General features: G+C 44.5%; 1 protein-coding gene across 2 annotated transcripts in view; it reads left to right on the top strand.

The window, feature by feature from the left end:
* LOC147637237 (uncharacterized) overlaps nt 1-24,810 on the top strand; it is a 56,153-nt gene that overhangs the window by 21,949 nt on the left and 9,394 nt on the right. For both annotated transcript variants that reach the window (XM_086800847.1, XM_086800848.1), the window contains exons 11-13: nt 22,537-22,898; nt 23,018-23,129; nt 23,240-23,431. In XM_086800847.1, coding sequence (XP_086656973.1) covers nt 22,537-22,898; nt 23,018-23,129; nt 23,240-23,431 — 666 coding nt within the window. The remainder of the gene's footprint in view (nt 1-22,536; nt 22,899-23,017; nt 23,130-23,239; nt 23,432-24,810) is intronic.

Genomic DNA, 24,810 nt, shown 5'->3' with positions numbered 1-24,810 from the left:
TGCGAAATGTGATTTATTGGCTATACCAAGGGGTACTGCTTAATGCATTTTTGGTCGGGAACTTTCTGTTGCTTGGACTTTGGGTAAATCGGTACGTCAGGGCTGCCCACTTAGTGCGCTACTTTATGCCATTTCCACACACCCCTTGCTATCATATATTGACAAGCTTACTCAGCAGGGCAGCTTGCATGGTATTGCGATGCTGGATGGTTCTCACTTTGTGGCACAAGCCTATGCTGATGACTCCTTCCCTAGAAATAACCCAACAGATTTGCAACGGATTATGGATGCCCTTTTGCTTTATGGGTTGGCAGTTGGGTTGCATGTCAATTTTTGAAAGTCGAAGCTGTTATCAGTCCGCCACTATCTTTGGCATTCTAATCTTTGGCCAGGCCAGATTGTTCCACCCAGTCAGTTGGTCAGGCATTTGGGATATCCGATTGGTTGGGATGTTTCTTTGAAAGATGATATGGTATTGGTGTTGACTCGATTGGAGTGCAAAATTGATTACTGGAGGCTATCCACTTGGCCTTTGCATGTCCACTTGCGAACTGTCGAGTCGATCATCATGGTGTACATTTAGTTTCACCTTCCTTTGTTACCCTGGACTAGTAAGATGCATTTATGTCTCGTGACATTGCTTGTCTCTGGCGTACACAATTGGATCGCAAAGGGCTTCATTTGCTCAAACATGCTTGTGTGTGCTCGCCAAAAATGCATGGGGCCCTGAACATTCTCGACATTCACTATCACATGCTGGCACGTAAAGCCACGTTGCTTATTGACTTTGTCCGTCAAATGCAGCCCAGCCATGTGTGCACACATGAAAGTAGATGCTTATGGTCACTGGGTTTTGGATCACTTGGATGTCATTTTTGGTCATCTTACTGGGTGCATACCAGGTTGCCCTTATGCCACTTCTTTGATTACAACTTGGCAGTAGATCTTATGTTTCATCCACTGGTCAGGTAGACCTCCACATACATGGAACTCACTCCGATCTCAGAGCATTCATTGGAGTCGAGCCTTTCCTTGGCCTTTAGTGTTGGATCACCCAAGAAAGACTTATCATCTATCGACTTTGGGAATATGTATGGTACAGGATGTGGTTGATGAGTATAGTATGGTTCTTTCTTTCTCGAGGGCCACCAGGCAATGGCAGCTGGGCATGCTTCATAGGCCGATATGGCGTGCCATAGCTGAACTTTTGGCTCCATTTTAGCCGGTATCCCTTCTTGAAGAGGAGGATTCATTATAGGATTGGCATTTTGATCGTCAACAATCGGGTTATGCCTCATTCCCATTCCATCTCCTCATTGCTTCCAAGGCCTACCGTTTGCTTATTCCTTAGCCTTGGATAGTGGAACATGGGAACAAGCTATGGCACATGGATAAGCCTTTGCCCTGGTGGAAATTGACTTTAAAAAAGGTGTGGAAGTCAAAGTTGCCACTTAAGCAACGGGTCTTTTTTCACGATGCATTATAGGCACGCTACCGGTTGGTTCTCTACTGGCTCAAAGGCATATTGCTCCAGCTTTATGTCGGTGTTGCCGCCTTATGCCCGAGACCGTACCTCACTTATTGTGGAGTTGCTTGCATTCTCGCGATCTTCCTCATCACTTGACAACACTACTGCAGTATAGATTCCCTCAACAGTGCTTTGGGCGACTTTTTTGGATTTTTGGCAGTTTATCTCCGGCCTTACCGGGGTATGATGATTTCTTCGCATGGGTGCGATTTTGGGCTCTTTGGACCATCTATTCCACTAGAAATCATTGGCACTTTTTTGGTGGTGATGTTCATCCCTTCCCCTAATTTCGTGCTGCCCTACTCCGGTCTCTTCGAGATTGCTATGATCTTGGCGAGCTCTCTCTCTAGCAGTTTGAAGAACTTTCCTAGTTTTTTTAGTTTGTTCTCATAGCTCCACTTGCTTCGGGTGACTATGACTGTACAGTTTACTATTTAATATAAACAATGTTTTCACAAAAAAAAAAGTGTGTATATGTGTATGTGTATATATGTGTGTGTGTGTGTGTGTGTGTGTGTGTGTGTGTGTGTGTTAAAAAATATATATGTATGTATGTATATATGTATATGTATAATACACACACACACACACACACACACACATACACACACATACATTTATATTGTAGACATCTATGTAATATGTAGTGGTGTGTGAACACTGTAGGACTAGCTGGGGTACTTTTGTCAGGAGGTTTTTTTCTTGTGCATGTGAACACCTATCCATTGGTGTGCACTTATGCTTTGTACCTTGTACCACTCATTCAACTTGGTAATCACCATCGAGTTGGTTGCTTCTCACTCTGTTTGAGCTCTATTGTGAGTGTCTTGTTGTCGCTAATCCGAACCTGCAGGTTTCAACATCTGGTATTAGAGCTCTAGTTTGATTCTTCCATAATTTTTTTCTTGTTCGTTCATTCGGGTACTAGAATCTGTATCACTATCCTGTGTCGTGTCTTTGCCTTTTCTCTGAGATGAAGCCTTGTCCTTGGTCTTGTCCTTCTTCTTGGACAAACAATCCTTGGATAGATGTTCTCTTTTCCCGCAAGAGAAGCAATGACTCCGACCTTTCTTTTGAAATGAGGAAAGTGCCTGGTCAGAACTGTTGATCGACACCTTCAACTTACCCTGTGAGATGAGAACGGACTCCTCCAAAAGTAGGGAGCTAAGATCATCAAAATCCACCTGAGTGGATGTGACCTGGCACTGCAAAGATCAAGAAATCACATCATAGTCTGGAGAAAGCTTGGTGAGGATAAGAGCAGCCAGTTGAGAAGAGGACAAAGTAGCACCCATAGCCAGTAACTGGTCATGGATAACCTTGGCCTTCATGAGAAAAGATTGCATTGAAATTGCCTTCAGGAAATAACAAGCCATAGAGCTGCCCTTGCAAGGTAACTGCTCTCATCGATGAATCTCGTGCAAAGAGATCCTCCAATTTTGACCATACCTGATGAGCAATGGTGAGAGTTTGCATTGCCGGTGAGACCTCCTTGGTGATGGTCCGCACAAGCATAGAATGCGCCTTCGAGTCCCGATTCTCCCAGTCTTGTAATTCCATAGCAAATTCATCCTCTTGATCCTGAGTCCACCGCCTAGAGTTTTGAGGATGCTTAGGCTACCTTTCAGTGCCCTGAACAATGTCCCACAAACCCTTGTGGATGAACCAGATCCGCATCTGAAGCTTCCAATGAGCGTAGTTGGGTCCTTTCAACTCGTCATCCTTGTTCGTACGGGGAGGAGCCATATCCACAGCAACAAAGAACAAATCTTAGCTCTCAAACACTTGTCTCAAGTGCTTTCCAACAAAGCGAGGCACCAGGAATAATCAGCCCCCTCTCAAACCTGAGAGAGAAAGAGGCGGGACAGTAGCAAAACAGTCCAATTGAATTCAAATTGTAGCCCTCTTACTAGTGAGAATTGGTTTATGCTTTCAAATGGTTATAAGTTTGCACAATTCATATCTTTTTGCAGATGCATTGCTAGGAGAGTTACCTCTTGAGAGACATGAGGATCACCACATTGATTTGGTGTCGTGTAGCTCCCCACCAAATAGACCCACTTATAGGGTAAGTGGAGCAGTGCAAGAGGAGATTATGAAGTAGGTGATGGAGCTATTGGATTGAGGTTTGGTTCAGCTAAGCTCTTCGCCATATTGCTGACCGGTCTGGCTAGTGTAGAAGAAGAATGCTTCCTTCTGATTGTGTGTGGATGACCTGGCTTTAAATAAGCTTACTATCAAGAATTGGTTTCCAATCCCGTGCACAGGTGGCTTCTCCAAGAATGAGGAGGAACACCATCGCCAACACTTGGCGATGGTGTTTGTCATTTGAAGAGCTTCGTATGCACAAGCTCTTTATCAATGTGAAGAAGGGTGATTTTTTCCTCTCAAATATTTATTATTTGGGGCGCATTGTGTCAAAGGATGGCGTCAAGATGGACCCTGCAAAGCTTGAAGCCATTTGGAATTGGCCTGAGCTATCTTCCATACATGAAGTACGAAACTCATATTACAAGCGTTTTATCATAGATTGCTTCGCCATTGCATGAGCTCAGTAAGAAGAAGGCAGCCTTCAAATGGATAGTTGTTGATGAGAAAGAGGGTTTCTTTCGCCTCAAGGATGCCATTATGAGTGGGCATGTGTTAGTCATCCCAGACTTGTAGAAACTTTTCTGTGTGGAGTGTGATGCATCATAATGGTATCAGAGCATGAGGCTTTGCTATGCGAAGTGTTGTTGGTGTCCCAAAAGAAGTGCATATACATATACATATACGTGTATGTATGTATGTATGTATGTAGATACATATGCACACACATACATATGCAGATATTTACATATCTGCACGCGTGTGTGCGCGCGCGCACGCGCGCACACACACACACACACACACACACTCACATGGAGATATGTATACGTATGTGCATGTGCATGTGCATGTGCAGATATGCATACATACGTACGTACGTACGTACGTACGTACATACGTGTGTGTATATATATGTATGTATGTATGTATAAATATACACACATAGGCGCACACACACACACACACACACACACACACACACACACATATATGTATCTACATATATATATGTATGTATGTATGTATGTACACACACACACACACACACACACACACACACACACACACATATGTATATATATGTGAAACCGGCCTTCAGCAACTTGACGGGCGGTGAACACACTTAATCACACTTTAATCACTTTATGAACTGGAATAATAAATTTGGAAGAAGAAGAAAATAATTAAGTGGAGCTAGAGTGCTGTTGCACAAAAGACCAATTGGCCCCAAAGCGTGGCGCCCCCGCAGGTATTTATTTATAACTCAAAGTCGGCGTAGCTCTTGTACAATTCCCGAGAAGATTCCTCCTTGATCCACGGGGAGGAGATCTCCTTCAAGCTTTCACCCAAGATGTGTTGTGGGATACGAGGGCCTTGGCCTCTATTTATACAAGTTTGAGGGAAAAAGCTATGCTTTTCCCCCTTAGAAAAATCTATTACAAAGCCTTTTTTTTTCCAAAAACCATCGAGTAGCTTTTCTCTTTCTTTTTCTCTTTATATATATATATATATATATATATATATATATATATAAATATATATAAAATACATGGCGCTTAGTTCTTTAAAAAAAAAAATTTTAAAAAAAAATCCCATGCTGTGTTCGGCTGCCCGGCGCTTTTCTCATGCGCTTTTTTCTTCCTGCGCGTTTTGCTGCCCGGCGCCCCACGCTTCGCTGCCGCCCATGCTTTGCTGCTCCCCATGCTGATTGCGCTTGTTTGCTTGCGTGGCAGCCAGCTGCCAGCGCTTCTGCTGCCCGCCTTGTGCTTTGCGTACACGCGGCTGCGCTTGGCTGACTGCAGCGCCTGGTGCCTGCTTGTAGCTAGTCACTTGTACATGTGCCATCGCCTGCAGCCAACCATACGATAGCGCCTGCATTAGCCACACGACAGCGCCACGTGTCAGCTACATGTGCCACGTCAGCTGCACCTGTACATGTGCCACATGGCAACTACTGACTGGGCTGTCCCAGAACGTGCCTCCGCTACTGCTCTTACATCAAGGTAAGAGAAACACACATATACATGCACATGTACATACAAATGGGCATGAACAAACATGTACTCACACACACACTAAACATGTATCTGTATCCTCATACATGTGTACAAACTTACATATGTATACACAGATCAAAACATGATTAGTGAATGTTAAACATACTCAAAACATGATTACAATGCGTAAGATAAAGAGGTAAAATACTTAGTCCTGTAACATACCCCCCTCTTAAAACAAAGCATTCGTCCTCAATTGTTCATTCAAAAGATCTGCCAATTGAAATAGAACATGAGAGAACAACGAGAAAGCTATGTCTTGCCAACTAAAACAAAACATCGGAATACATAAATCGAAAGAATCCACTTCGTGAATAGTCATGTCCCCCCTGGATGCTTTTACCTGCTCCGCTCGTGGCCATCCCACAGGACCCATGATCAGTAGTACATCATGAACACGAGTAAATATAGATCCATATCAAACGAAAGTCTAGAATAGGCGTTCCCATTCTCTGAAGATATTTGTATATCCATGAATCAAACCATGTGACTAGTACACATATATCATAGAAATACCATAGGTAGATATACTGTCAGGTCAGTATCTCGGGTGTGCTGATAAGAACATCAAGCGACTTCCAGATCTCATCCAAGTGAACTCTGTGACAAAGGAGCGGAGTCACCCCCCTCTTGAGTAACAGGTAGTACTCCAGAATCCATAGCTGAACCTGTTGAAGCACTTTCTAAGGTAGGCTCCAAACCAAAAGCCTCGAGGTAAAGTTGTAGTATCCTCCGTGAATCTGCCAAGTCACCCTCCTCCATCCACTTCGAATCCATAGGTGAATAGTTCACAAACTTCACCAAATATCGACGTGAAACTTTCTTTATGTGCCAAAATCTGTTCCGGTTGAAGAATCTCATCAAGTTCTTCCACCTTTGGTTGCGGCTCATCAACCTGCTCTATAGGCACCGCACCTCTGAAAGGTCTAAGAAGACTCACATGGAATGCATTATGAATCTTCCAAAGATCCGGTAACTGAAGACGATATGAAACATCACTCATCTTCTCACCGCATACTCAATTTAGGATATAAGCTCTGTTTACCCTTCATTTTCCTGAGTCTAGCCTTCTCAAATCTCAAAAGCACCCAATCACTCAAATCAAAAACCAATGATCGACGGTGAAGGTTTGCTGCTTTCCTCTGTTTCTCTTGAGTCCTTTGAAGAGCCAACTTGACCTTCTTGTAAGGCTCATCCATATTCTCCACAAAACAATTTGCCTCGAAGATCTTATCTTTTGTATGCAGGATCGGAGGTACTTTCTTTCCACCTTCCACAATCTCGAAAGGTGCCTTTCCTGTCGAAGTGTGAATGGTGTTGTTGTAAGCAAACTCCACCAAAGGAAGATACTTTTCCCATTGTTCCTTATGATCCGAAACATAACACTTTAGAAGATTCAATACAACTGAGTTGGCAATTTCCGATTGCCCATCTGTTTGTGGATGAAAAGACGATGAGAACTTCAACGAAGTCTTCATGTTCTCGAACAATGCTCTCCAAAATAAACTCGTCATTCGAGGATCTCGGTCACTGACAATAGATGTGGGCATCCCATGGTATTTGAAGATATTCGTAAAAAATATCCTCACCATTTACTCTGCATTAATTTTCTTTTTGACTGGAATGAAATGAGCTTGCTTGCTGAAACGATCTATGATAGTCCAGATGCCATCATTCCCACTCTTTGTCCTAGGAAGATCAAAGATAAAATCCATAGCAATACTCTCCCATGGTCTATCTGGAATAGGCAAAGGATGAAGTAACCCAAGTGTCTTTTGACGGTCATACTTCACCTTCTGACAAATGATACAATCACGAACAAAAGCATCAGCATCCCTGCGCATAGTAGGCCAATAAAAGAATGTCTCCAAAGTCTTCACTGTAGCCTCAATACCACGATGGCCTGCATAAGGCGGAGCATGGCATTCTGTCAAAACCTTCTACCTGAACTGAGATGTGACACACAATTTGTCATGCATCATTAAAAATTCTTCCTTGAGAGAATAATGATCAACTCGCTCTCCTTCGGTCAAACGATCAAAAAGCCTCTCAAAATCCGAGTCATGAACATACTGTTCTCGCATATCATCAAGTTCATGATGAAAGATAATGGAAACGGCGGCCACATGTGGTTTCCTAGACAAGGCATCCGCTACCACATTCTTTTTGTCATCTACATGAACAATCTGAAAGTGAAACATGGACAAAAAGTTTGCCCATCTCATATGCCTCTTTGAAAGCTTCGTTTGGGTAAGGAAATAGCGAAGAGTCTGATGATCACTCTGAACAATGAAATCAGCTCCAAGAAGGTAATGCTTCCAAGTAGAAAGAGCATGAATAATCGCAAGAAGCTCCTTCTCATATACTTGTAGATTCCTTTCTGTTGGTGACAGAGTTCTACTCTCATAAGCAATAACATGTCCTTCCTGCATAAGATGTCATGTGCATGAATATGCCATGGACATTCTCAAAGATTCTCCAGCAGAGGTAACCAGAAAAAGACCATTAGAGTTAGGGATTTGGAGTAGAGAGTGAAGGCAATGAAGGGTTAGGGTTAGGGTTTACACAAGTTCAAGCAGGCGTGGAAACCAAGATGCAGAGAGAACACGACTTCAGTATGCTTGATTGATAAAAAAGTGAAGTACAATAGCCACTTGATAGTGACCCTAAAGATATGTGTTCACATGTCCGGCCATAAATGTGCCGGGTGGACCAAAACACTTATAAACTGCATATAAGTGAAACTGAACTAAACTGGGGGAAAAAACCTCCACTAACTGAAGTAAAAAGTGCCCCAGTAATCTACTGATGATCACTAGCACTCCTCTGGGTGCATACACAGCATAAAACCCAACAAACCCCCCTGGAGTGATATGTGATCACTGTACATCATCCACCAAAAGGAAACAAATTCAAAGCATTGCGGAATGCTTCAAATTTCGGACGTGGTAATGCCTTGGTGAAGATGTCTGCCACATTCTGATCTGTAGGACAGTAGATCAGACTGATATCTCCTGCCTGGAGTCTCTCCCGAACAAAATGATAGTGAATCTCAATGTGTTTCGTGCGAGCATGAAACACAGGATTCCTGGCCACAGCAATGGCACTCTGACTATCAGTATAGATAGGTGTAGGCTCCTCCACTGAAATATCCATATCAGTCATGAGACGACGCAACCAAACACACTCAACAGTAGTAGTGTAGGCTGCTCTGTACTCTGCCTCACAAGATGAAGTGGCCACTGTGGTCTGTTTCTTGCTTAGCCAAGAAATGCATGAAGAGCCAAGAAAGAAACAATTTCCACTAGTGGAATGTCTGGTATCAAAATCACCAGCCCAATCTGAATCACTGTAAGCGTGTAACTGCATGTCACCCCCCTCAGGATAAAGCAATCCAAGAGACAAGGTACCCTGCAAATAACGGAATACACGCTTCACAGCTTGCCAATGTGACAACCGTGGGCTGTGCATGAATCTGCTCAACTGAGAGACTGCATACTGAATATCTGGCCTTGTATTACACAAGTAAATGAGGCACCCAATAGCCTGAGCATATGTAGTGGCATCAAAGGAAACACTGTCATCTTGTAGTGACAGTTTCATCCCAGGCTCCATAGGAGTACTAATAGGCTTGCAATCCTGAAATTTAAACTTCTCCAGAAGTTTAGCAACATAGCGTGATTGCAACAACCCAATGCCTCTGTTATCCTGCACAAACTGTATGCCCAAATAGTAATGTACAAGGCCCAAGTCAGACATGTCAAATGTCTGTTGCAGTATCTCCTTAAAAGCTGCAATTTTGTCATCATTTGATCCCATGAGCAAGAGGTCATCCACATAAAGACTGATGACCAGCAGATCTGTCTCTTCTTTCTTTACATACAGAGTGGCTTCTGATGGACTGTTCACAAATCCCTGAGTGAGTAGAAAAGCATCTATTTTTGCATACCAAGCTCGTGGAGCTTGTTTCAAACCATACAAGGCCTTTTTCAGCTTGCAAACTTTCCCCTCATGACCATGTTCTGCAAATCCCATGGGCTGAAATACATAAACTTCCTCCTCGAGGTCCCCATGTAGAAATGCAGTCTTTATGTCCAACTGGTGAACAACCCAACCACGATGTGCAGCCAATGCAATGACACACCTAAGTGTCGACATACGGGATGTAGGAGCAAATGTCTCCTCATAATCAATGCCCTTTTTCTGTGCATAGCCCTTTGCAACTAGACGGGCTTTGTACCTGTCAATGGATCCATCTGCATGTCTTTTCAACTTATAGACCCATTTAGTACCAATTGCTTTCTTGCCTTTGGGCAGATCAACCAAATCCCATGTTTGATTCTTTTTAATAGAATCAAACTCATCCTGCATGGCTTTGTTCCAATGCACATTATCTCGTGCATCCACAAATGAATCAGGCTCATCATCATCCTGTAAACTGGTTGCCATAACCAGATTCAAATCCATGATGTGTGCATGCTCATTGGTCCTTGTCTCCCTACGAGTACGACCAACAAGAGGACCCTCTAAATGGCTGTCCTGTAATGTCCTCAAATACCATCTAGGTATATGTTTGACCTGTGGTGCCTGCTGCCCCATATTTGGTTCAGCTTCTGGCTCATTTGGCTGCTGAATTTCTGCACCACCTACATCATTTGCTGGCTGTCCTGTACCCTCATGAGTTGGATCACCAACTGTGGAATGAAACTCCATGGGTAGTAGACCTTCAAACACATCATTTTCAGCCTGATTTGCCTCATAACCAGCCATGGATATTTCTGATTTTTCATCAAAAATCACATCCCGACTAGTGAATATCTTCTTGGATAGTGGGTCATATAACCTGTAGCCCTTGCTCTCACGGCTATACCCAACAAAAATGCATTTTGTGGCTTTATCATCCAGCTTCCTCCTCAACTCTTTGGGTATGTGTGCATATGCAAGACACCCAAAGATACGAAAATGCGATACAGAAGGCTTGCGGCCATGCCAAGCCTCAAAAGGAGTAATAGAAACCAATGCCTTTGTGGGACATCGATTCAAAATATGACAAGCACACATTACTGCTTCCACCCAAAAGATATGTGGTAGCCTTTTTGCCTTTAGCATACATCTGGCCATCTCCATGAGTGACCGATTCTTCCTTTCTGCAACCCCATTTTGCTGTGGAGTGTAAGGAGTAGTATACTGATGTTTTATACCTCTACTCCCAAGAAAGGAATTCAGCATATTTGACATATATTCCCCCCCTCGGTCAGAACGGAGAGTCTTCACTTTGCATCCTGACTCTGTCTCAGCAAGTGCTACAAAGGCCAAAAATGCATCATATACCTGTGATTTCTGTGTCAAAGGATACACCCAGCATATACGAGAGAAGTCATCAATAAATGTTGCAAAATAGAAGCAACCACCTAATGACTTCGTCTGCATGGGACCACAAAGATCACTGTGTATAAGTTGCAACTTTGCAGTTGCTCTTAGAGCCTGATCACGTGGGAAGGAAAACCTGTGCATTTTTCCCAAAATACATCCTTCACAAATGTGATCTGGAGGCTTCTCCATGAGAGGTAGATCTGTAAACATATTATGTCGCTGCATAAGCATAAGACTACCAAAATTTACATGCCCCATGCGAGCATGCCATAACTCCGCATCAACCATAGCTGGAGTAAGAGTGAATGCATGATAAGCAGCACTGGCTGAAATGCATCCAACTGATAAAGTCCATGACATAATGTACCAGTAAGCATCAAGGTCAAGGCATTAGCTTTGTCTCTGACCATGCATTTATCATCATCAAAGTGGACTTGCATACCACAATGTGCTAAAGAAGAAATGGACAACAAATTCTTCTTTATCCCTGGTACATATAAGGCATCTGTAAGGCGGAGAATGGAGCCATCAATGGCTGTGAGCTGAATCTCCCCAATGCCACGAACTGGATATGAAGCATTGTTGGCACACTGAACAGTTTTGCCGACAGGGGCAGGGCCAACATGACTAAACAAATACCTGCGAGATGTGATATGCTTTGAGGCACCACTATCAAAATACCAAGTACATGCATGCTCTGTCAAACTGAGTGCCTGTGAAGACCAAGAGGCATCATAGCTGCATGTATAAAAACAGTAATCCCTGTCCTCAACAAAAGAAGCAGTCTCTGGAGGAGGTTTAGAAGCATCATTAACAGACATCCCAGCTTCCTTTGCCTTCTCTTTGGCAATCCTCTTCCAAAATTCCGTGATGTAGTGACCTGGCTTCTTACAGTAATGACATTTGCCCTTCTTCTTGGGCTGTCCATCACTTTTCTTGGTATCCTGTGAAGAACCACCATCACCTGAGTTTTGATTTCACTCTTTGGCTGAGTTTTTCCTTTCCCCTTTTGACCTGTAGTAAATGCTTGTTCAGCATTTGTGTTCATATTCATATTCTTCCTCATTTGCTCCTCTTGTAGTAAGAGAGCAACAAGTTCCTGATACTTGAGGGGTTCAACAGCATTCCTCATGCTGAGGTTCAAAGAGGTATGAAAAGCCAAGTAAGATCTTGGCAAAGAGTGCAAGATGGTGGACACAAGCTGTGTCTCAGGAATAATCTCATCCACATTGATGAGTTGCTCTCTCAAATCCTGCAGCTTGTTTAAGTGGCTAGACATATCATCTCCTTCATTCATTTTCTGATTTTCCAGCTCTCTTTTCAAAAATGAGATCCTAGCCTCATTACGAGCAGCATACATCTGCTCCAAAGTCACCCATGCATTCTGTGAAGAGCCAGCTGAACGAATATGAGGTATAATGGACCTCTGTACTGACAATGTAATGAGTGACAAAGCTTGTGCATCCCTGGCATCCCATGTCTTTTGAGCATTTGTTCTTTGAACAGGCAATGGCTGTCCTGGAGCCTGTACCTGTTGTCCTCGTCCACGAGCACCCCCTTGGGGAGGAGTCTCTGGAGCCAATGGACCTGGACGTGGTTCATCACCACTAACAAAATCCCAAAGACCTTTTGCCACAAGCACATTCTTCATCATAAAACTCCACAAGGAGTAGTTCGTGCCATCCAATTTGTCTTCCTTAGACAAATATGTGAATAGATCACTTTGCTGTTGATTTGCCATTATGCTTACGCACAATGTTGTACCTGTTTACCAAAAAACCCAATAGCAGAAACCCTGATAATAACTGTACTCCACTGAATACAGTTCACCCAAATATGCCTGCACTCTCAATCCTTTGAATATGCAGCTCAATGCACCAATGATTGAGTAGAGCAGCAAATGGCGTACACAATGCCCCAAAAATGCCCAAATTTGCTGCACCCAAACTGTGCAAAAAACCTGTATTGTTCTTTGCTAGAAAATCTGCCTGTTGTGCCTATATATTTTCACAGAGAAAATAAAAATGCCCAATATTCAAAATATGTAATGCTTACCACTATGCTGAGCAGTAGTACAGTCGACTGTATTGTGCAGGTACACAGCAACTACAGTCGAGGTGCTGTACGGAAGCAGGTACGAAAGCAGTACGGAAACTGGGCAAGCAGGTACAGTACTGAAGCGGAAGGCTAAACTGCAGTCGAATGTTGACGTAGCAGATTCTGGTCGGCTGTACTGTGCAGGTACTTTGACTGTACTATTGCAGTCGTGTTCTGTACTGTGCACTGTACGGAGCAGGGCGACCAGTTCCACAGCAGGTCGCCTGTACGGCTGTCTACACAGTCCTGCGCAGGTTTGTACAGAGGCGCAGTTTGCGAAGCAGGTACAGTATACACGTGCGCTGCAGGTTCAGATGTATGTTTCAGGTACAGGCGCTGACAGGCGCAGTCATTCGAAGCAGGTACAGTATACACGTGCGCTGCAGGTACAGTACGGGTACTGAAGGTGGCGCTGTCTTGTACAGAAGCAGAGATGTACGGAGCAGTACTGCCCTGCGCAGGTGTGTACGGACTGGTGCAGGTACACTGTACGGAGCTGTGCGACTGTATCAAAGGTAATGGGCAGAGCAGGGCAGAGCTTCAATGCAACACTGGCAGTGTACGGGCAGGGCAGAGCAAGCTTCAATGCTCTGATACCAATTGAAGGCAATGAAGGGTTAGGGTTAGGGTTTACACAAGTTCAAGCAGGCGTGGAAACCAAGATGCAGAGAGAACACGACTTCAGTATGCTTGATTGATAAAAAAGTGAAGTACAATAGCCACTTGATAGTGACCCTAAAGATATGTGTTCACATGTCCGGCCATAAATGTGCCGGGTGGACCAAAACACTTATAAACTGCATATAAGTGAAATTGAACTAAACTGGGGGAAAAAACCTCCACTAACTGAAGTAAAAAGTGCCCCAGTAATCTACTGATGATCACTAGCACTCCTCTGGGTGCATACACAGCATAAAACCCAACACAGAGTGCACATGGGCCAGTGTTGGACTTGGAGATAGGTGGAAGGATGCACTGACAGTTGCGTTGGATTCAAGGCAGGACCAGGACAGTCGGCTGCAGGTTTGGTTGTCGGCTGTACCAGAATCTGAGGTGGCGGCTGCACTTCAGGAGGCGGCTGTACATTTGTCGGCTGCAGGCACATTAGAGCACAAGAGGAAAGCCCAGTCGGGCAGTACAATGGGCATTTAATGGATGTTGATTGGCCAACCAGCAGTCGGCCAGTTTACTATGTCTTGTGGAAGGCCTATAAATAGGCACAAGGGTTCCTCATTCTTTTTATTCAGTCCAGTAGGGATTGGATCCTTAGGGTCCAGATTTAGGACCAGAATTTTGGTGTTTATCACCTTTTTAGGAAGACAGCCTAGGGCTGTGTAAGAGTACCTTTTTGTACTATAACCAGCATATCTCTCTCTCTCTACTCTCTCTCCATATCTGCGTTTTGCATTAGCATGTTTCCAGGAGTGTTTAGGGCTGAAAGAAGACCCCCAGAGCTTCCGCGTGTTACATAAGAACAGCTCCAATGCTATTCCCGCATGCATCACACTGCACCACAAAAGGTTTATGAAGATCCGGTAAAACCAAAACTGGACTAGTGGTAAGCTTTTTCTTAAGCTTGTTGAGAACTTCCACTTCCTTTACTGTCCATCAGAATTTTACATCTTTCTTGGTCAGGTGATATAAAGGTGAAGCAATTTCTGCAAAGAATCGGATAAACCTCCTGCAATATGAATAAAGTCCTAAGAAACTTCTCACATCATGTATGGTCTGCAAATCCGGCCAATTCTTTATCGCTTCAACTTTTGCTGGATCCATCCTGACACCATCCTTAGATACTATGTGCCCAAGAAAGTGAATCTCCTGCATGAAAAATTCACTCTTCTTTCCATTGACAACTAACCTATGCTTTCTGAGTTCCTCAAAGACTTTGGTCAAATGCTCCCGATGCTCCTTCTCTGAGTGAGAAAACACAATCATATCATCAAAGAAAGTGCCCACAAAAGCACAGTGGGGTCGAAAAATCTGATCCATCATCCTGTTAAACATTGCTGGAGCATTCGTAAGACCAAAGGCATGACCAAAAACTCAGAGAGTCCAAAAGTTGTCCTGAAAGCTGTCTTGTGCACATCCTTTGGCCTGATGCGAATTTGATGATATTCACTCTTCATATCAATGCGACTGAATTAAGCTGCTCCCTGTAACCGATCCAAAATATCATCGATTCGAGGTATAGGGAATCTGTTCTTGATGGTAATCTTATTCAGTGCCCTGTAATCAATGCACATCCGCCAAGAACCATCTTTCTTTTGTACCAAAAGCACTGGTGAACAATAGGGCGAAAAGCTCGGCTGAATCAACCCTTTGTTCAACAGATCACGCGCTTGGCTCATAATCTCTTCTTGTTGGGTTGCACTCACCCTATAGGGTGGCTTATTCGGTGGTGAACTTCCAGGAATCAAATCAATCCCATGATCCTCAGGCCTAGTAGGCGGCAATGCCCCTGGCAAAGCCTCTGAAAAACAATCTTGAAAACTTTTGAGAAAATCCAATCTTTCCTTATCCAACTCAGATAGGTTAGAATTTGTGGTATCCTGATTCTCTTTAACAAACAGTAAGTAAACAGAAAGATGTTGCTTTATTAGACGAGAAATGGCAGAGGCCGATACAACAGGAATAGATTCCCCTTTAAGCTTTACATCAAGAGTGTGTTCCTTATTCTTATTTGTGAGAGAGATTTTCCAGTTGAAAGTATCTACTACCGCTTTAACCTTATGGCTCCAAGGCACACCCAACAAAACATCACAACCCTCCAAAGGCATTATGAAGAAATTATCCTCTCTGTTCGTGTAAGTCTGCACACTGAGACGTAGTTTCCCAATGATCGGTGTTACCTCAACCGAATGTCCAGGACATGCCAAAGTAGCCTCATGTAACACACCCATCTCCTCTAGTTTGATATCCAACTTTGCTGCAAGCTCAGGGGTGATGAAGTTTGCACGAGCTCCAGGATCGAAAAAGATCAAAACCTCCTGATCTCGAAGTCTTCCCCATGCTCTGCATAACTCTGAAGATGCATCCCCTTGCTTCATCCCTATCAAGTCAGGTACTAGTCCATCAGATGGTTTTTGTTTCTTTGCTTTAGGCTTTTCCTGTGAATCATCTGCGTTTTTAGGTGCTCTCTTCGGACACCTATAGTACCGATGCCTTGCTTCTCCACAAGAGAAACATTTGTTGCCAGCTATAAGCTCTTTCCTTTCTTCATCTGTCCTTTGAGGTAAGGGCTAAAATTTTCTCTTCTTGGATTGCCCCTTCTCTCGTGGTTCAGTGTTTTTGGTCTCTTTCGATTCCTTTGATGCTTTCTTGGAGAAGAGACGTTGATCCTTGAATCCAGACATCTGACTAGTAAGCATTTTCTATCATGTGAGTCATATTAATGACCTTTGTTTTGATGCAATAATCTCGAAGCTCCTTGGGTAACCCACAGCGATAAGTCTCTATCTGCTCAATGTGTGACACAGTCTGAGCATTTTCTATCATGTGAGTCATATTAATGACCTTTGTTTTGATGCAATAATTTCGAAGCTCCTTGGGTAACCCACAGCGATAAGTCTCTATCTGCTCAATGTGTGACATGAGCCTAAAGGATGTGACCGGTAGCAGAGCATCCCAAAATTTCTTGTTATATTCTTCCAGATTGTTACAATCTCTGGAATCTAATCGATGCCAAGTTATCATAATGTCATGGCCCTGTGAAAATGGAGCAGGACAAGTGTGGGCATGGTGGTTGCAGGGTCATAATATTTTATGATTCACATGGGGGGTGCCCGGACAGTGTTTAAGATGTGTGGACATCCCTAGGTGTGAAGGGGGAACATTAAAACATTAAGTTTTAATGTTTATTGAAGTTTGCCCCTAGGCCTTAGTGGCCCTAGGAACTTATTAAGTTGGGGCCCTAGGGATTAAATTGAGAAGGAGTTTTCTCTCTCTTCTCTCTCTCTCTTCCCTTTTTGGGGAGTCGTGTAGCAAAAGTGGAGAAGCCCTCATGCGTTTGAGAACTAGCGTGGAAAAGCTCAAGAAGGAGGAGGCGACTGCTGAAGACCAGTTGGGTTGCTGTTTTTCTGAGTGGAACCAGCCGTACAGCACTGTACGGCCAGAACTGGGCAGACTCTCTCTCTCTCTCTTTCTTCTCTGCTGCTGGCTGCGCACAGACTACTGCTGGAAACTCTGCGCACAGGCCAGTACAGGCTGTACCAGCAAGTACACAGGTCGTACAGCCCTGTACGACAGCCGTACAGTGTACGGACAGGGCTGACGCATGCTTTTCTGAATTCTGCTGGTGCAGGCGGCGCTTTTCTGGGTGCTGGACAGACCTGTGTATGCTGATTCAGGCAGGTACAGAAGTGGACAGCAGGCTGTTTATGCTAGTACAACGCCTGGCACGTATCCCGAGGCGGTACAGACGGGTACTGTGCTGATTTTCAGATCTGTATTTTACAAGGACAGCATAGGAGTGAGCATCAGGAGGAAGATACAGGCAAGTGCAAGCACACGTGTGAAGCAGGGTTGTGGATTCAAGTGCCTGCAGGCACAGATTAGTGCTGTTGCTTCCTCCAGTGTTGTTTCACGAGCTGAACTTGGTAAGCCTTGACTCTGTTCATCTATCTCTCTTTCTATTGCTTGATGTCTGCTACAGGTATGTGTTATCTGGCTCCTTGTGAGAGGAGGAGTATGGCAGATTGACAAGGGATTAAGACAGGGATTGAACAGCATATGTATGTTTGAGCTGAGAAGATGTATCATGCTCTTGAGTTATGCCAGATGTATGCCCATGGCTGGCCTGCTTTGTGAACTTGGCTGATCAGAGGGAGGCACAGTGTGTTGCTTGAGGACACAGATCTGTGTGCATAGATCCTCTGTGCTGAGAAGGATTTGTGGGCAGTCAGATTGGACTTATAGGTGTAAACTCTTGGCTGGTTTTTGTGTTGTACTCAGCCATACATATTATTTTAATTGAATAAAGAAATACCGCAAGGGGCGCCAAGCTTTGGGGCCAACAGGTGTCGCTGTGTTTTCAGATTTGGGCACTCTAGTCCCAATCTGTGTTTTGTTTATCATCTAGACTACAAGTGGACGGGTGATTGCTCCTACCGCACTCTGGTTTTCTATCAGAGGCCGGTTTCACATAACATCCACCTCAAAAGTCGGTGTCAACCATAAGGAAGAGAAGACTTGCTTGAACTCCACCCGAGTGCTAGGTGCTATTTCCTAATGAAGAAGTGTCGACCACCATTGAAGAGCGTTACCCTTCAGGAAAGAAGTTGCCTTTCGTACCTTAGATGTCTCTATGAAGTTACCACTAGAAAATGCCGCATAGATGGGCAGAGAGAGAGGGCATACGTGCATCAAGGCAGGCAGGGTTCAGGATAGGTTTCTCCACTCTTGACCATATCTTGACACTCAGAGCTATTATTGAGGAGGGCAGATCATATGGTAGGAGGGTTTATTGTTGCTTTGTGGATTTCCGTAAAGCTTTTGACACAGTATTGAGAGCCAGACTGATGTGCAGACTACAGGAGATGGGAGTGCCCACAGAGCTGATTTGGGAAATCATGGCTTTATACAGGACAGTTGTGGGGTAGGTACGTACTACTCAGGGTATATCTGAGATGGTTCACTCCACTATTGGGGTGAAACAGGGCTGCCCCCTTTCTCGCACCTTATTTGGGATGTATGTGGATGAGTTTTCGAACTATGTAGAGCGGGAGGGTGACAGAGGAGCACAGCTAGCAGGGACATGGATTCCGTTGTTATTGTATGCTGATGATATTGTGTTGATCTCAGATTCTCCAGAGGTGATGCAACGTCATTTGGATGCATTGCACACGTTTGCACAGGATAGTGGATTGTCTGTTAACCTTGGTAAAACCAAGGTGTGGTGTTTTAACACCACAGCACAGTGGGTTAGGAGGTCAGCACCCACCTTTACATATGGTCAGGAGACAGTGGAGTACACAGATGCATATACTTACCTTGGTGTGGTTTTTAGTGGCCCACTATTTTCCTTGAGGAGAGCAGCGGAGACCAGATTGACTAGAGCTTATGCAGCATTGGGGAGACTAGAGAGGATGTGTTCGCAGGTTCAGTTTCAGGAACCTCGAACAAAGCTTTGGCTCTTTGACACTTTGGTCACTTCAGCCATGCTGTATGGAGTGGAGATATGGGGACCCTTAGTGGATCACCACAGCCGAGCTGGTAGCATTGATGGATGGAGATGTATGGAGAGGCCCTTGGTTTCTATGATTTCCCGGATGATTAGGGCCAAGGTCTCTGTACCACATGATATTATCTGTGTAGAGATAGATGGCTGCCCCCCATTTGGTAGTAGAGGCACTCACTCGATCAGTCTCCTTTATACATAGCACTTGGTCTCTCCCTAGAGACAGATATGCTCGCTTAGCCCTGGAGTCTTCACGACAGTTGGCATCACAGGGAGACGAATCATGTTGGTATGCACAGATGACAGCTTGGTTCCAGCTGCATGGCTTTAGTATGGACAGGCTACCTCCATTTCAGTACTCCTTGGATGCACCCTCCCTCTCTCTCACACGGGCAGAGATTACCAGACTTATCAGGCAAGACTTGACTCAGCTGGACACTAGGAGGACATGGATACAACCGACACACGAGCTTGGTACGAAGATGGCTTTCTATAGAGATCATCTTCTCCAGCTCACGGAGGATGGGTTTGTGATTAGACCCAGCTACATGGATACTCATCTTTCTCATGGGGTACGGTGTGCTATTGGTCAGATGGGCACATCCTCACACTAGCTAGAGATTGAGACAGCAAGATTCAGAGGAGTACCAGCTGAGGCCAGAATTTGTTAGTTGTGCGAGATGGAGCTAGAGACAGAGTTACATTACATATGTCACTGTCCAGTATATTATGAGATACGAGGCCGTTTTCACTGCCTGTTCAGAGAGGGTTTCGGACCACTTTCCAGAGTCATGAGATACCAGGATCAGAGATGCCTCGGATTATACTTGTTGGAGCTGCGTAGACATAGAGAGGGTCTCTTGAGAGGGAGGGGATCAGAGAGGGAGAGACACCTACAGAGGCAGATTATAGACTTCTTTTGACCAGAGATTGAGCAGTCAGGCCAGCAGGCATTGCAGCTAGCCCCAGAGTATAGCCGCACCAGAGGTACACTGATTGATCGGGCTATAGAGCTGGGGCGGTCCAGGCGCCCCAAGATGAGAGGCCCATCTCGACATCGGCGGAGACAACAACAGAGGATTAGGACCATACTAGCACAGCATGGGAGATGTCTAGTCAGAGTACTCACCATGGAGGACATTGAGGATATCCGCCATCGATCGATGAGAGACATCTTTGGATAGTGATGTATATGATGCTTACCTTTGTTGCTGGAGTTTTCCTTCCCAGATGTTATCCATTAGGAGCTCCTAGTACCTTACTTTTCCCCATAGTTGTTGTTTCAGTTTCAGTTCGTTGTTTAGTTGTTTTAGCTTTTCTTACACAGACATTGTATTAGATCCACCAATTGTTGTAACCTTTTTGGTCTCATAGGTCATTTTGGCCTTTTGAAGACGTTAATATATCATTTCATTTCATTTCTCTCCTGCGTTTCCACTTTCCCATTGTCCACTGTGCATGCCTTCATGGTATCATCGCTCTAGGTTCAGCGTTTTTTTGCTGCCCCATATTCTGCCCTGTCTACAGCCCCTTCACCTCTGCGTTTTCAGATTCACAGCCCTCTGGTTGCTGTGTTTTCTAGACAGTTGCTGCTGGTAGCTCTACCTTCACCTGGGCTTCATCGTTTTCAGCCGAAGGTTGTGATGCCAACCTTTCCGGAGGATGCTTCCTTTCAGCGTTTGGCTTGTTACAAAGTTTGAGCAGATGGACTCAGAGGGTTCCAGTGAGGAGCAGCTTGCTTCTCCCAGGATGGATTACTACAAGATTTGATCTTGGTTGGTTGTGAGATATTTCTGACCTTCTCCAAGTTGGAAACACGACATTCGACGTTGGGGAGTGTTCTTACACTTGGGAGTGGAACCATTATCTGGAGTAGCACAAAGCAACCTACTTGGTTGTTTTCTTCTAGAGGAGCAATGTACCTGGTAGCTTGTTCTATTGCTTTTGTAGCTGAGTCGCCCAGGAGATTGCTTGTGGAGCTTTCCTGCAACCTGTTGTTGCAGTCTTTTATCTTTGATCGAGGATGGCGTCTTTGGCTTCTTGGAGTTCGCTCAACATCCGGTGCTGAGAGGGGGTTGGTCTCCTATTTGAGCCCCTAGGGCTGACCATGTTAGCATGAGGGGCTGGTCATCCCTCACACCTTTTCCCCATTTTATGGAGTCGTGGGTTTTTATGCTCAGTCGTGTGGTGCTGGTCCATTGCCCCTATTGGGCATGTATATAGCTGGGCCTTGTGCCTTCGCGTTTTGGCTTGCTACAGTCCTTCACATACAAGGTGATCTTCCCCTCCTGCTCGGAACTTGTACTAGCATGTTCATCTTGTTTGGTTGTACGTGTCTGCACGTATATGTGTGTGTGGGGGTCTGTGTACGTCTGCTCGTACATGTGTGCGCGTGTGGGTTTGTGTACGTATGCACATATGTGTGTATGTCTGACGCTCACATGTGTGTGTGTGTGTGTGAAATCATATGCACTTTTTTGGTGATGTTGTTCATCCCTTCCCCTATTTTCGTGCTGCCCTACCCTGGTCTCTTCGAGATTGCTATGATCTTGGTGAGCTTTCTCTCCAGCAGTTTGAAGAAATTTTCCCAGTTTTTTTAGTTCGTTCTCATAGCTCCACCCGCTTCAGGTGACTATGACTGTGCAGATTACTATTTTAATATAAAGTGGTTTCACAAAAAAAAGTGTGTGTGTGTGTGTGTGTATCACATATATGTATGCAAATGTATGTATTTATGTGTCCACTTATATGTTTGCGCATGTGTGTATGTATATTTGTGCACTTTTATGTATGTGTATGCGTGTGTATATGTTGCACTTATATGAATGCGTATGTATGTATGTATATGTGTGCATGTTTATGTATGCGTATGTGTGCACATTTAGTTATACATGTGTATATATATACCTATATCTATATTTATATATGTATGTGTGTATATATTACATATGTTTATATATGTGTATATGTATACATATTTTTATCTCCTTACGGGTGTAAGTTGGGGCATTGTGAAACCCTGGTCCCTGCCATGGGAGCTTTCAATGTAACCCCTTGCCACCAAGCAACCCGGCAATGGGTGTAAATTTTAGCTTTTAATTATTTTAATGTACAACAGATAAAGCCTAACCTTCACATATATTGTCCGCGAAAAATGTTTGAACATTAAAAGAAAAAAGCATCCTGCTGAGTTGTTTGTGCAATTGACCTTTCAGAGCTGGGGGATGGTAGCACATGGTGCAGGGAGTGTGGAAGATGCCAAATCAGCACTGCTGACAGCAGTCGAGTCAGGTTGGCAGTACAACGTGGTGTTATTAGACATGTGGTTGGATGGAACAGATGCATCTGAGCTGGTTCACTTCCTTCGTGCGAGGCCCAACTTGGTGGCAAGATATTCTGTTTCAGCTGCACCTCTTCCAAGTATAAGGGAGAGTTGTGCGGAATCTTCTTCTCAAAAAGTCTTATCTCAAAGAAAGACAACTCACGTGTTGCCGGGTCCTAATCAACCACATACTTCAGATTGTGATTCTTCTTCTGTTATTATGCTAACATCAGTCAATCACACAGATGCAACCAGGTATGAAAAAAGTTGCGTGTTTTCTTTCATGAAAGCTTTATTGAGTTTGTTTCTCACTTAGATTCTGATGATATATGGGGAAGAGGCTTGTATAATGTTGCTAGTTGTATCTCTTGTAGGTGCAAGGAACTTGGACTAAGCTGTCACACATCAAAGCCCATCAAGCGTTCCTTACTTGTGAGGGTATTACAGTCAGCTCTTGGTACCCAAGATAAATCATATGTCTTGGAGGTAAACATGCCTTTGGTTGTGTTATACAATCGCAATTCATGCTCTCAATGCCTGCCACTGGATGGTGCGATAAACTTTTTTATCAAGTGTTCTGTATGTTGGATATGCAGGGCAAAGTATCGAAGGGGAGCGAAAGCTCTGGAAAAAGCTTACATATATTAGTTGCAGAGGATAACATTGTGAACCAACGGGTGGCCGTAATGCTGCTACAAAAATGGGGCCATACATTTGTCTTGGCTCGAAATGGAGCAGAAGCTGTGGAGCAGTCTACTAAGGAAGCATTTGATCTCATTTTGATGGATGTGAGTTGCCTCACTGTAGTGCATTTGTCTACTTGTAAACTGGTTTTTCACTGCAATGCATTTGTCTACCTAGATGTATAGGTAAGGACCAAATATAGTACCTCGTGCTTCTGCTCTGTGCTGGAATGCCGATGATCTGGGCCCCACTATTGGCTTGCTTTTTAGCCTGTCTACCAGCTCCACAACCTGGTCGGCCTGCTTCAAACCCTCTTGAGCAGATGGCAACAAAGGCAACTACTCTTTTGTAATCATACCAAACCACTTAAGACACATGGATAAGAGGTGGACGGACTAATATATTATGGAACGTTGCTTGCATGGAACACTAGTTGCATGTGCAATGACTTGGTAACTTGAGTGGAATGTATAAGCTTTTCCTAATCTTTGTTAACGACTTCGCCGGTTAACATGGTTTTGTCCACCTGTTCTACCGTAAGGTGCTTTGCCATCTTACCCGCATGTAACGGGATGATGTATGGGCAAGGCTCAGCCCAATGAGAGCGGTTGCCCGGTCATTTCGGTCCTCCTAGAGACGAATCTTTTCAGCACCTTCCTTGTGTCCGGGCTTCTTGTCCACTCGCTTGACGATGTTCCACAAGCCGTTCCTCATAAGCAATAGTTGCATCTTCGTCTGCCATGTTGGGAAGCTTGTGACACTGAATCTGGCCATATTGTAGGTATTGGATGAAGTGGGTCGGTCCATGTTAAGAACTGTGTAGCAAAGGCTATGTAGATCAGCTGAGTATTAGTAACAATGGTGATGCACTGAGAAAGAGAGCAACGCTTAAGAAGGGGTGATGGTGGTTGCAGAGGAGGCAATATACAGGTGGTGGCTGAAGTCTGAGGCAGATGCTGGCTGCACTGAGTAGATGCTTAAAAGTTGGCAGAAGGCAGCTGGGGCGATTGGCAGCAAGAGGGCGAAAAAAGTCTACCGGTGTGAAGCCGATGGCAAGAGAGCGACAAAAGGGCCTGGGCCGGGAAGGCCAACAAAGTTGAAAAGTCACCACCCAGCAGGTGGAGCCCCACCCAGAGAGCGGGCGGCTCAGCCACGGTCCTTGCCTCCCCTGTCCACCCAGCTAGCTGAGCAGCCAGCTCAGCTCATCCCAGCCCGGGGAGGTGGCGGCTCATGGGCTGTGCTGGCAGAACAGCAAGTCGAAGAGGAGCAGTGGGTGAAAGTACATGGCGGCGCAGAGGTTGATGTCCCGTATACAGGGCAAAGGAGAGATGGCCTCTGATACCATTTGATTGTATTAGGTCTACACAGGAGTGCAGGCTGGAGCTAATGCGAATGAGAAGGCTTCATGGTGTGCATGTGCAGAGAGAGAGAGAGAAATGAAATGAAATGATATATTAACGTCTCTAAGAGGCCATAATGGCCT

This window comes from Cibotium barometz, chromosome 7 (genome assembly GCF_041138505.1).
Source record: "Cibotium barometz isolate CiBa-2024 chromosome 7, ASM4113850v1, whole genome shotgun sequence".
Taxonomy (NCBI): Eukaryota; Viridiplantae; Streptophyta; class Polypodiopsida; order Cyatheales; family Cibotiaceae; genus Cibotium; species Cibotium barometz.
The sequence above is the reverse complement of the archived record's forward strand: the minus strand, read 5'-3'. Positions and strand labels throughout refer to the sequence as shown.